This window comes from Raphanus sativus, chromosome 9 (genome assembly GCF_000801105.2).
Source record: "Raphanus sativus cultivar WK10039 chromosome 9, ASM80110v3, whole genome shotgun sequence".
Classification (NCBI taxonomy): domain Eukaryota; kingdom Viridiplantae; phylum Streptophyta; class Magnoliopsida; order Brassicales; family Brassicaceae; genus Raphanus; species Raphanus sativus.
The window spans coordinates 28,190,394-28,203,352 of NC_079519.1; the positions used below are offsets into that span (position 1 = coordinate 28,190,394).

At 32.9% G+C, this 12,959-nt stretch overlaps 3 protein-coding genes across 3 annotated transcripts; 1 reads left to right on the forward strand and 2 right to left on the reverse strand.

Moving 5' to 3' along the window:
• Positions 1–598: 598 nt before the first annotated feature.
• Positions 599–2,725, reverse strand: LOC130499474 (transcription factor MYB41-like). Its single transcript, XM_056993579.1, has 3 exons — positions 2,484–2,725; positions 2,224–2,353; positions 599–1,645 (listed from the first exon to the last, which is right to left on the reverse strand). The coding sequence occupies exons 1-3, from the start codon at positions 2,614–2,616 to the stop codon at positions 808–810; spliced, it is 1,101 nt and encodes a 366-aa protein (XP_056849559.1). The 5' UTR covers positions 2,617–2,725; the 3' UTR covers positions 599–807.
• Positions 2,726–9,112: 6,387 nt separating this feature from the next.
• On the reverse strand, positions 9,113–10,489 carry LOC108825877 (2-C-methyl-D-erythritol 2,4-cyclodiphosphate synthase, chloroplastic). The gene is made up of 3 exons (XM_018599233.2): positions 10,111–10,489; positions 9,904–10,034; positions 9,113–9,464 (listed from the first exon to the last, which is right to left on the reverse strand). Exons 1-3 carry the CDS (start codon positions 10,451–10,453, stop codon positions 9,231–9,233), a joined length of 708 nt encoding a protein of 235 aa, XP_018454735.1. The 5' UTR covers positions 10,454–10,489; the 3' UTR covers positions 9,113–9,230.
• Positions 10,490–10,618: 129 nt separating this feature from the next.
• On the forward strand, positions 10,619–12,779 carry LOC108825876 (G-patch domain-containing protein 1; the record flags this gene model as incomplete). The annotated part of the gene is given in 10 exon segments (XM_056994088.1): positions 10,619–10,810; positions 10,911–10,995; positions 11,070–11,146; positions 11,264–11,291; positions 11,383–11,473; positions 11,569–11,635; positions 11,804–11,900; positions 11,996–12,159; positions 12,255–12,590; positions 12,657–12,779. Coding segments are annotated over 10 exon segments (1,146 nt in total), but the record flags the coding sequence as incomplete, so codon positions are not given.
• Positions 12,780–12,959: the final 180 nt, after the last annotated feature.

Consider the following 12,959-nt stretch of genomic DNA (forward strand, 5'->3'; position numbering starts at 1 on the left):
ATTCAAAAACTATATATATAAAAAACTATTGTTATTTTTTATAATTTGTATATTCTAACAATTAAAAATATTTGTTTAAATAATTTTCGCCCTTGAAAAGGGCGAGTCAGTATCTAGTTTATACTTGTAAGATAGCAATTTGTTTTAAGCACAATTTTTTTACAGGTTAATGTTTGCATTTCTTTACGTAAATACCTTTTTGCAACAATACATTATACTAAAACCTTCAAAACGGTATATATATTATACCTAAACATATAAGATATTACATATTTTATACCAAAATTGAATTTATATATTCTGTATTTTTGGAATAACATGATACGATATGACAAAAAAGAATAACATGATACAATAAATTAATTCCTAAATAATTGTTTTAATTAGTCTTTTAAGTTTTATGAACCCTCATTTTAAAATTTTGATGCAGTTTTGCCAACATCATCCAATTTATCTTTACTTAAAAATTGAAAGATCTTGATTAATTTTATGTAACATAGTTTTTATAGTACAGCATATTAAATTAAAGACATTGTTTACGAACTTTGTGAATGCATAATACAACATGGAGTAGTGCTTTCGTCCTTTGTTACACAGATTTAGGGGACAAACATGAATTAGCAAATAACACATTACACAAACATACATACATACATTCACACCATCTCCTCATCAACATTTTATAACACTCATTACAACATCACAGGAAAAGTAAAAACATCCGAAAACAACCTCCAAGAAAAAATAAAAGAAATAAACATATAGACAAATTAGCGTAAGTTTCTCTCCTGAGATTTATACAATAATTTAAAATGAGGAAGGAAAAGAAGAAGACAAGGCAGAGGATCCCAAGGTCATTGATGGATCTTGGTTTCCAACAAGAGATGAACTTTCCACGTTTATATTAAGGTTGTCCCACAAGAAAAAATTAGAGCACTGTTGTGAATCCATCCACTGATCATAGCTCTGTTCTTGCTTCTTTAAACTTTCGAATGCCGAAGCCATATCTCCATCTTGAGTGCTATTGTCAATTGGGGAGATGTTATCAACATTTCCCTCTACTAACGCTGGTATATTAATGTAACTTATAGCCGTTTCGGTATTTGAATTGGTAGAGTTGTTGAACAAATGTGACACCATTGTAGGAACTTGAAACGGTTCTTGTTGACGAAGATTTATATCCCATTCTTCCATGGTATTTGTCAGAAATGATTGCTCAAAAACGCTTCCTCTCCCTCCTCTTTGTGTTTCGTGATCATGGTTCTTGTTTGTGATGATGTTTTGAGAGAACATTCCTTCAAGAACAGGAAGTGTTGGGTCTACCATGAAGAGAGGGGTTTTATGGGATGAAAGGGTTTCTTGAATCTTTTTATTAGTTTCTTGATCATTGGAGAAATTTAGTTGGTTAGGACAATCCATAAAGCTGTCAAAATGTAAGCTATCGATAGTCGATGTAGTGGTGTTAGAGGGGACAGCAGTAACAGTCGATGTAGCGTCCACGTTCATTGTCACGGTAGTTATTGATGGTTGATGACGATTATAGTGGTGGTGAGGTTTTCGTATCTTTTTCTTGATCCATGAATTCCAATAATTTTTTATCTCGTTATCTGTTCTTCCAGGTAAATGACTCGCAATGTGAGCCCACCTGAAAAACATATACAAATTTATAAGAAGAACATCAACCATTAAGCACATACATGTGTACAAGTCTATGTGTATGCTAGCTTTTTCTTTGCTAAATATGTATACACATGTGTGTGGACGTTTGTGTTATATTTTTGAAATGTTCGATTAAGTAACTTGAAATACACTACATAGCAGATCGAGCAAGTAGACAAAATTACAAAGAGATGAATGAAACTACACGTTAAAGATTCTTTGTCATCGACCGTATAGTCGTTCCTTAGAACCGTGGCCAAAGTAAACATATAACAATGTGGTATATTTACACATACATATATAACTTGATGGACTGTTTATATAACGATAAAATATGTATAGGCGTATCCCGAACTCAGGAAATTTATCACTATAAAAATGGGATTTAATAATACAAAAGTATGAAAACAATTTATATAACGGTCTATCCATAATAGTACAGTTATAATGGTTTAAATAATAATACGTGAAGTATATAACTTTAGGTTAAAACTAAAGAAACTGAAGTATATAACTTTAGGTTAAAAAAAAAATTGGGTTAAATCTAGGAAAAAAAATCGAAACCTGTTCCCTACAACTCCATGAAGGCTTATGATCAATTTCTCTTCTTCAGGAGAGAATCTTCCTCTTCTTATATCAGGTCGAAGATAGTTTATCCATCGTAATCGACAACTTTTTCCGCATCTTTGAAGCCCTAATGAATATATCAAATATGCATTGCAATAACAGATTTTTTTATAAAATTATATTGAATCTATAAGTGAAAAGTAAAACAATGTAATTAACCAGATATAAAACGGAAGAACTAAAATGATAATAAGTACCTGCTTTTTCAGGGACTTCACTCCAACATCCGTAGCCATGAGTTGTGATATATCTAATAAGCTTATCATCTTCTTCTGGTGACCAAAGCCCTCTCTTCACCTTTTGCTGGTTGCAACATGAGTGATGACCCATGATTTAGCTCCAAAATTAACTTAATTATAATTAAACACTTAACCGCAATAATTATCTTAAATTAATATTTATATGGATATGTATACCACCCTTTCTTTCTTGTGTTGTGTGTGTTTGAGGGCTTTGTAACTATAGAAGAAGAAAATTGGCGAGTTTTAAAAGGGGAGGAGACAAAGGTTGGGCCGGGTCTGGTCCCAGGGGTGGGGTCTGGGATATTTCTTCGTCGATCTAACCATAAAACGACTTCTCATCAACTTTCTATTTTCATGTGTTATTACTCGTTGTACGTAGAGAGTTTTTGTTGTAGTATTATTACGTTAAGCCCTTATCACTTTTACATGTTTTTTTCTTCACGTACCCTTTTGTCTCCCGTCAAAGTTTTTGCCTGCTTTTCCAAAGACTCCACGACGAAAATTAGATGCATCCGCATAACAAATTAATCGCCATTATAATTTATATATGTATATTTAATGGTGACATATAGTTCCTTGTAGAATTTGCCTCATGTATCGTTACCAATAAAGCACCATTTTCCTATTAGAAACATAAACTATTTGGTTCATCTCAAATAATCTTACTATGCTGAAAATATGGAATTGCTCATTAGAAAAAAAAACTCATTTCAAAATTAATATTCATATTGGGATAAATGGATCTAAAACAAGAGAATGTCAGTCTAAAATAATTTAGTTGAACTCTGAAATTTTCAATTAACGTCGGAGCATAATCTTTGCGGGCATGACAACTTATGAACTTTGTGTTGCTAAACATAGTTTCAGGGAAGTTAATTTTTCATTTAGTATAAGATAGTAAATAATGTAAAACTTGATGGTCACAACTCACAGGCTGCCGATCCCCACCCAAAAAAAGAAGCCAAAACTAATTTTCCTTCTTAATCACTTTTCGTACGTATTATTTGGGTCGCACTCTAATTGAAACTGTACGCAACTAATAACCGTTTGCTTAGAACATTGTTTATTTCCCCTCATATTTCAAACACGTGCAATACGAATATCTATAACATTTTTAAAAATTATGATGACAAGAAAAACCATACATCTGACATTATGGAAATTTTTTGTATTGAATAGTTGACAAAGTCATCAAAATCAAATTAAGAACGACGAAAGTACTAACTAAAAGCGAAACTAGACTATTTTGACTTATAGAGATTGAAAGTATATATTTTAAAAATAGTCATCTAAACTAAAAACAGGAATACATGAATAAAAATAATTTTGAATATTAATATTTTTTTTTACAATTTTATGAACCTGGCTGAATTTAGTTTTAGTTTGACACTCATGGATTTTAACTCAGTCTCGGTTGATTTCATCGACTCTCAGTAAATTCATCTCTAATAAATGGACTTTAAAAAGAACACTTGTTGTAACGGGTCAATGTTGAATATAATCCTTCAGTGTTGAAAAATGTAGTTTAAAATTAACGTACGTCAAATACAACAAGTGTTTTTTTTTTAAATATTTGGAAATTGGAGTGGTAATCATTGCAAATTACAATTACAAGGCTTCGATTAGTTAGGAGACATATCGGGAGACCATGCCGAAAATGAAATCGCTTCGTTTGTAAATTATCACCGTCATTGTTTTAAGTTTCGTATTGATAACTTGTAAAGATAGTCATGCAATACTATATAATAACTTATTACATTCATATATGTCATATCAGGTTCGTTCCATCAAAGTATTAAATAATGAATTTAACATGATTACCAAAAAAAAAAAATATTAAATAATGAGGTTTCGTAAATATTGCATTATATTTTGCTTATATAATTAAGCTTAGTTCCATTTATCGTACTTATAAGAGCATCCACAATGGTAAGTCTATTGTGGAGTTTTTCAAAAAAAAATTTATTAATTAATTAGTTTTTTTTCGTTTAATTAAAAAAAAAAAGTTAACTAATCGTGGATCACCATGTGTTGTGGGACCCGCGATACAGTAACCAAACTCGCCATGGATCAATTCTTACACATAGATTTTTTGAGACTGATCCGACACAGAAACCAACAAAAATCATATTTTAATATATATATTTTTTTAAGGATTGGGTTTATGAAACCCGATTGCACGTGCTCTAACATGCCCAAATATTTAATCATGAATGAAATCATCAGTTCGTCATTGATTAAACATTCGTTTGTCAAATAGGATCAGTGGCGGAGCCACATTGTACTGAGGGTGGTCAATTGACCCATATGAAATATATAAAATTAGATTATTAGGCTTGAAAACATTGTATTTGCTGTGATAAACTGGTCAGAATTTCTCTTTTTTCACACCCATGTCTCAAGTTCAAAACTCAGATATGACCCTTTTAGTTATAATAAATTAATTATGACCCTTATGAAATGGATGTCTAGCTCCGCCACTGAATAGGATCCTAACGAAAGAAGTGTAGACGAAGGTTTACATAAAAATTACGATACATATGATTTCATTACACAAAATTTTGAGATGCATACTCAATACTAAGTTAGTACAGAATGTGTAAAACACTCGCCGGTCACCATACATCTTTAGATCATTTTTCATTTTATTTTTGTAATGTTTATTTGCTTCGTTGATCTCGTCTGTTCTATTCACTGGATCCAACAAATTTATAATGTCGATGAACTGAACATTCACTTACATCATTAACGACAAATTAACAGTTTAAAACACTACATATATTATCAAACTCTTGTTCCGTGATTATTGTTATTTTTTTAATTTCATCCGTCCGTTCCACTCATTTCATATTTATTTTTTTTAACACTCATTTCATACTACTTACTCATTTCAACACTCATTCCGTTGTTTAAACGTTAATTAATTAAATTTTCTGACTGAATCAAGAACCCTAAAGTTCAAAAGAAAAAAATATGATAGCCCTACACACAAGTGTGGCGAGACCCTATGTACGTAGATGAAATTGATGGAGAAGTGGGACCGTTGGATTGGAGCAAATCAGGTACCAAACATCGATGTGAATATGATGACATAGAAATATGACTTTTGCTTCTATATATCGCAATCTTTTCGTTGGCTATTTTTCATTCTACTCAATTTACTAGATTTTTTAAAAAATAAAAGAAAAAGTGAAACAAACTTAAGATTAGCAACGTTTAAAACTGGGAAAAGACTTGCATTGTATATGTATTTTATTATAAAAATGCATTCAAGGAAACCTCATTCCTCGATGGGAACGTAATAAATAACTAGGAACCTTCCTAATTTTGTGAAGAAAAGGAGCATTTATTGGCACTCAGCGATCTGAACTTACACATACATAATTTTTCAAAGACATATATAACATATAACATATATTATATCCTGTATTTAAATCTTTATTATCCAACTTAAGCATAGGTTTAGTTTCTATCAATGACATCATTAAGGGCTTGGCTTACCTTTAAGGAGGAGCAATGAAATGACCCTTTTAGTTTGGGTCCACTATGTTTGATTTAACCATATATTTTTTGTTAAATAAGGTAATGTTTTGTCAACATAAATAATAGTTCTGGTGATTAATTATTGATGCTAATGAAGAAAATGTGTTAATTAATTAAAAGAAAAGCCTTTCAAGGGGTAGTTGGTCGAGTAATGATAATCATTAGACAGAGATGTCTCTACCATACATAGTTAAGTTTTCTTCTCCTTTATGATCACAATATAGTTTAATCAGCACATTCATGAGGATATTTTTTTCATTTTATGTACTTTAATATTATCATAATTTTTTAATACAAAATTTATATTTTAATGTTATATGTTGTATAACTATTAAATTTTATTGTTTAGATTTCTTATTATTATTAATATATAGTGATTTGTTTTATGTATTTTAACTTTCTATTAATTGTTATTACAATTTCGAGCTTGGTACTTTTAATATATACTTTGAAATAATCAAATTAAGAATCTTCTTCAACATATGATTTTTGAAAAATATGTAGCTGTAGAAATAAAAATTTACCATATGTTAAGAACTTTATTTTTTGTATAAAAATATTATATAGTTAACAAATCTTAACCCGTTTAATGGTAAATGATCATTTATTTAAATGAAAGTATTTTAAAATTTTAAAATAGGTTAATTACCAATTTAATATAATCTTGTCAATACTTCTATTTTATTATAATAGAGACTATAATTATAAATTTATTAAAAATAGCATTTATTTTTTATTTTACAATAAAATTTGATTAATACTAATTTATAGTATATTATTAATTATGAAATTAATTAATATATTATTTAATAAAAATATTTAAACATTGAGTAAGATTTTGTTATATTTTCCTTAACAGATTTTGTTAGATTTTTCTCAACAGATTTTGTTATAATTAAAAATAAAATTCAAATTTCTAGTTAAAATTCATTTATTATTAATATTCTTATTGACTACTATGTCATATTATGTAATTGATTAAATGGACCTATTATGATTTTTTATAGTGTAGATAAAAATAATAGAGAAGATTTATTTTTCACAACACAAGCATTTTATTCTCACCACACTCAAATTTTTCATTTTGAATTTGTTAAGTTTATCATTTTTACTAAACTTTAATGTGATACATCGATTTAATTTAATTTTAAATTTAGAACAGTATTATTTTGACCGGTATAGTCCCTTAATTTTTCTCCTCAATTAACTAATCTAAATGATAATTTCAGTTTTTCTTTCAGTTGAATGAAGATTTTGTTATTCAAAATTTATTTACATTTAATGAAATAATAAATAACAAGACTAGCACTAGGTTTGGGTATTAGGATCTTCCAGTCGCAGTTGGATCAGTTCTCATCATGTCTTTCAGATCTCAGACATTTTGAGTCATATATATATACATAACTGTAATTTTATTGAGTACAAAAAAAGTTATGTAAATTTTGGTTCTGTTTTGAGTCTCATGAGGTCCTGGTCGGTTTGAGTCTAACTTTTTAGAACGATAATATACCCAAATAATTTGGTTATGATTTGATATTAGTAGTTAGTGTTTAGAATACCTAAAATCCCGAAAATGCTTAAATACCCGAAAGCTATAAACATATATCTAAAATATGAAAATTTTAGTCGAAAACTTGAATCTTAAATAAATATCTGAAATACCAAAAAATTTCAAATGCTAACGTATACAAAATTTTTGATTTATTCGGGAATACCAGATCGGATCTTGAATAAGACATGGATCTTCAATTTTATTATGCTAGTTAAGCGTGAACATTCGGATCGATTGTGATTCGGGTTCCTGGATTCATGTACAATTCTCAGGTTTAGTTAACACAATAAAATTGAGGAAGTATTTCAATTTCTTTTTCTTCTTCTTTTTCGTAAGATCAAGGCTGGAAGGTCTAGTCGACAAACAATAGGTGAAAGTTGTTGTACTGCCTCTAGTTGGTCCCATAGGTCCACTGTTTTAAAGCGTGGAGTTAAGTTTGAACTGGCGAACTGAAGTCTATTTTGGAACTGTCCAGTCCTGCGGAAAGGCGCAAATCAATTAGTCTGTAAAACCTATTATATATGATAAATTAAAGTGGGTTATGTTAAATTTTTACGTGTTTTCGATTGATGCTTGTGACCATAATTATAAGTTTATAATACAAAAATTCTTTGGAATCAGTTGCTTGTTTATCCCCTATCGAACGCCGCAAAAAAATTGAATCTGCGACATTTTTATTTATAAGAGTTTAGCCATGCAAGGGCGAACCTGGATATGTATACGATGTTAAGCTAGATGGGCTTCACACTTAAAACCAATTGGTGATAAGAGGAGTGATCCACCTATCTTATATATTGCTAAGGATCCCTTCCAATACCCGATGTGGGACAACTATGTGTCTAATACGCCCCCTCGAGATGATGGCTCTCTGAGCGTCAATCTCGGAATGCTCGGGCAAAGATCGATGGGCCAACTTTGGGCCAGATCGATGTGAATCGGGTTGGATTGTATGGATCGGGCTCTGATACCATGTTAAGCTAGATGGGCTTCACACTTAAAACCAATTGGTGATAAGAGGAGTGATCCACCTATCTTATATATTGCTAAGGATCCCTTCCAATACCCGATGTGGGACAACTATGTGTCTAATATACGAACTGTATTCCATGACAGTACGGTCCGCGAAATTTTTATTCCGTTACGGGTTGGACTACTTGAATGCTGATTGGCTTATCTGACACCTCTCCTGTCAAAATAATTCACATGAGCCATGAACGCAATTTTCTTTCTATCTCGTCTTAAAAACTTTCGATTGCACACAATCTGTCTGCTTCTAGGGTTCTTTATAGTTTATGAACTGAAACCTTACATAAAAAAATAATTTAATCTTTTAACTGTACATGAGTTTCGAGATCTTTATGGTTTAAGAATTGAACATGCTGAAAGGGAGCGCCAGAGATTCCAAGCTTTACCATGACTGTATAATCTTTTAAGCGGCAGAAGTAATCTTTTAACTTTAACGTTCCAATTGACGAGTAAGAGTATTATAGATTTGATCATGGATGGTTTATCTAAAGTCAAAAGGGTGATTACACCGAGTTTAACATTTACATATAAAGTATTCTTTTTAATGTGACTGATACATAAAGAATATGATAAAAACCGACTCACTTCTTCATGAGGAGAATAACAGTGTGAGCTGCAATGCTTCTGTTTTCTCCGAGGCTATCAACTTTCTCATGAGTTTTAGCTTTCAAGTTCACAACAGAAGGATCTGCACCAAGAAGCTTGGAGAGATTGGATCGGATAGTCTCCTTGTGTGGACTTATCTTGGGTCTCTGTAGAATCAAAGTGGCGTCTAGGTTTCCTATCTCGTACCCTGCCTCGTCCATAAGTCTCACCTGACACATAAAGACAATCAAAACCTCGTTTCAATCTCAACGAACCAAATCCTTATATGCAACCTCATTAAGAAGAAATCATCACCAAATTTAAAAGTGATCAACATTCAAAGTTTTTAGCTTGATTTCCAATAGCTACCATGCAATCAGCATTCACAGTAACTCATAAAAATATATACAGGAAGCTATATAATAGTTTCAAACTAGAGCAGCCATACTTGAAATGAAATCAATCATATATGTAGCCTCCAAAGTAATATAAGAGTACGAGGAACCATTCTATAATTCATCAACCCATCAAGCATGAACCGACCAAATATAAAAAAAGTGAGTTATGCCAAGATAAAAATCATGTATGCAAATTGCAAGCACGGTAAGAATATAGATAGCTTAAGTGATCACTACAATTAAGAAGGCAAAGGAGTAAACGAAAGCTTACAGCTTCTTTGATGAAGACAGAGGATGCAGCTCCTTTCCACTTAGGATCAGAATCAGGAAAAATCTGGCCTATGTCAGGAAGCCCTAACGCTCCCAAGATAGCATCCACTACACAATGGAGCAACACATCCCCTGCCACACAAAACACCACATCACCAACAAAGCTCAAAGCCTCAATCTATTCCAAAAAGCTCAAAACTTTTATTACCATCGGAGTGAGCTTCACAGCCTCTGTCGTGAGGGATATCAATCCCGCCTATTATCAGAGGGTACCCTGGCTCTAGCCGGTGCAGATCGAACCCGTGACCTACTCGAAACGGAAGCGTTCTCGTTGATTTCTTCACCGGTTCATTGACTTCGACGGCGGAGGAAGCAGATAAAGCCGAGACTGAAGAACGTTGGGATAAAGAGAGAGACTTTCGCCTTGGTGTAGAGAAACCAAGACCACTGATCGTCGCCGCCGTTGGGAGAAGGAAGGGCTTTTTGGTAATTTGAGAGTGAAACAAAGACGAAGAAGATAGCTGAGTGGAAGTAGAAGTAGCCATAGCCATCACTTTTCTGATCTCTCTCACTAGTCAACAACCAACCAACCAACCAGACACAACATTTTATTTTAAATAAATACTTTAAGATGGGCTTTAAAGGGCTTCTTACTTGGGCCTATACTATGGCCCATTTAAAAGATCTCTTAACGTTGATCAGTTCTCATCGTTCACTTCTTCGGCTTTAGGTTTTCTTCAAACTCCCTCGCCTACTCTTCTCTTCCGCACCTCTTGCAGAGCTCCAACAAAACGGCAGCGAATTGTCGGAAAATAAGGAGAGAGGAGAGGATGGCGTCGCCAGAAGCTCCGGTTAAGTACGTCGGAATCTTAAAGGAATCCGCCGCTTTTCGGCTAATGAAATCGATGGTGAGCTATTCTTTTTACTGATTAATCATCTTAAGCGTGGAGATTTTATAAATTAAAAAAAAAAGAACTAATTGTTGTAGTGGTGATAATTTTTATTCAGGGATGGGAAGAAGGGGAAGGACTTGGTAAAGATAAGCAAGGTATCAAAGGCTATGTCCGAGTCAAAAACAAGCAAGACACAACTGGTTCGTTTCTTCGTAATGTTCTCTATTCTTTTTTTTTGTATGCATATAAGTAAATATTTGAACAATGGGAGCAGGTGTTGGGGTTGATAAGCCGAATCCATGGGCTTTCGATACTACTCAGTTCGATAATATTCTCAAGAAGTTAAAAGTGGTAATGTCCCTGTCCCATCTCAGTTTTTATTAACTAGTCTCTTTGAATATTTTGAAATTGATTTCGATCTTAATTCTCTTTTTTTTTTTTGTGTGTGGGTGTGTGTGTTATTTGCAGCAAGCAGCTCCTACCAAGAAAGATGATGGTAGGTCTACTTCTTATTAACTCTTAACTCATTTTTTAAACCATGTCACTCTAGTTAGCCTAACGACTTGTGTTTCTGTGGTATGTAACAGCTTCGGACAAGGAAGCTGAAAGTGAAGACGAAGCTACAAAATCTGAGCCTCCCATGTCCAAGGTTGCTAAAGTTACTCGTCCACAAGGAAGGTTGTTACATCTTTCTCTTCTCTTTATTACCCCTTTAGCTGTTCTCTGTTGCATTGTGTTTGAGTGTTTTTTGTCTCTATGTTCTGTACTTTTAGGTATAAACGTAGAGAGAAGGCGAAGCTTGTCAATTCTTACTCTTCCAAAGATCTTGAAGGAATACTTGTAAGCTTTATTTCCATTTTGTTCTTTCTCCTTGTTTGGTCCGCTAATGAAAATGATTCATGTGGATTAGCATTACTTTATGGCTTCTACATATTATTTGATTTTTTTCTCTGCCTTATTTAAACATCATAAAAGTAATAGTCTAACTTGAGCTAAATCGCTTTGTAGGTTAAGCGAACTGAGGAGCCTTCTCCTGCGGTTTGTGACATAGCTGATACTATGGAGATTGAAATTATATCTGAGGACCAACATGCTAGTGTTAAAGGTGATTTTAGATTGTCCTAAAATCTTGAAATGCTGTGACTTTAGTTTTGTTTGTTTTCCTTTGAGCTGAAACTATGGTTATTTTCGACTGAACAGAACAGAAAATCGAAGAACCTTCTGATGACTGGTGGGGATTTAAATCCGGGTTTGTCTCGGGTGGTCTTCTTGGAGCCAAGTCCGGCAAAAAGAAATCATCCAAGTCTAAGGAGAGAAAAATGTTTTGTGAGGACGATCAAGAGAATCTTTACAACATGGTTCAGGTACGTGTTTGTCTTGCTATCCACTCTTCTTCTCAAGCTGTTTTTGGAAAACATGTTTGTGCATATTATCTCTTAATGCTGTGACATGTCTGCAGGATAAAGCCACAGCTGGAAAACAAGGACTTGGTATCAAAGACCGTCCAAAGAAGATAGCTGGTGTTCGTTACCAAGGGAAGAAAACATCTTTTGATAACAGTGATGATGATGATGATAATGATGATGAAGAGGAAGAAGAAGAGAGTGACGAGGATGATGCCAAGGACTCTGTTATCGAAAATTCTGTCCAAGCAAAAAGGAAGCGAGAAGAGAGTGAAGAAGAAGACGACAAGGACTCTGTTATTGAAAACTCTCCCCCAGCAAAAAGGAAGCGTGATGAAATCGTTGAACCCAAAATCAAGTTAAAGAACCTATGCAAGCAGATTCTTAAAAAGGTTTGCTGTCAATTTACTTTGAAGTTTGAACAGTCAATCGTCTTCTATAACATCTTTTATTTTCAGGTCGCTGGTAGTAGCGGATCAATGAAGCTGAAACAGCTTAAATCTATGATTGATGAACAAGCACCATCAATTCTCTCAGAGTTCTCTTCAAGGAAAGATGCTATTGCTTACTTGAAACTTAAGGTAATACTAATTTTTTCTCATCTTATGTTAAATCTATCCTGTTACTTCTTGTGCCGACTCCTTCACTGAGCTGTGAAATTCATCGAATGTGAGATCCAGTATATATAATGGTAGTACACCTAATCACTTTTGTTATAGTTTTTCTCAGTTTTACTATAGAATGTTCTGTTTTATTTTTCT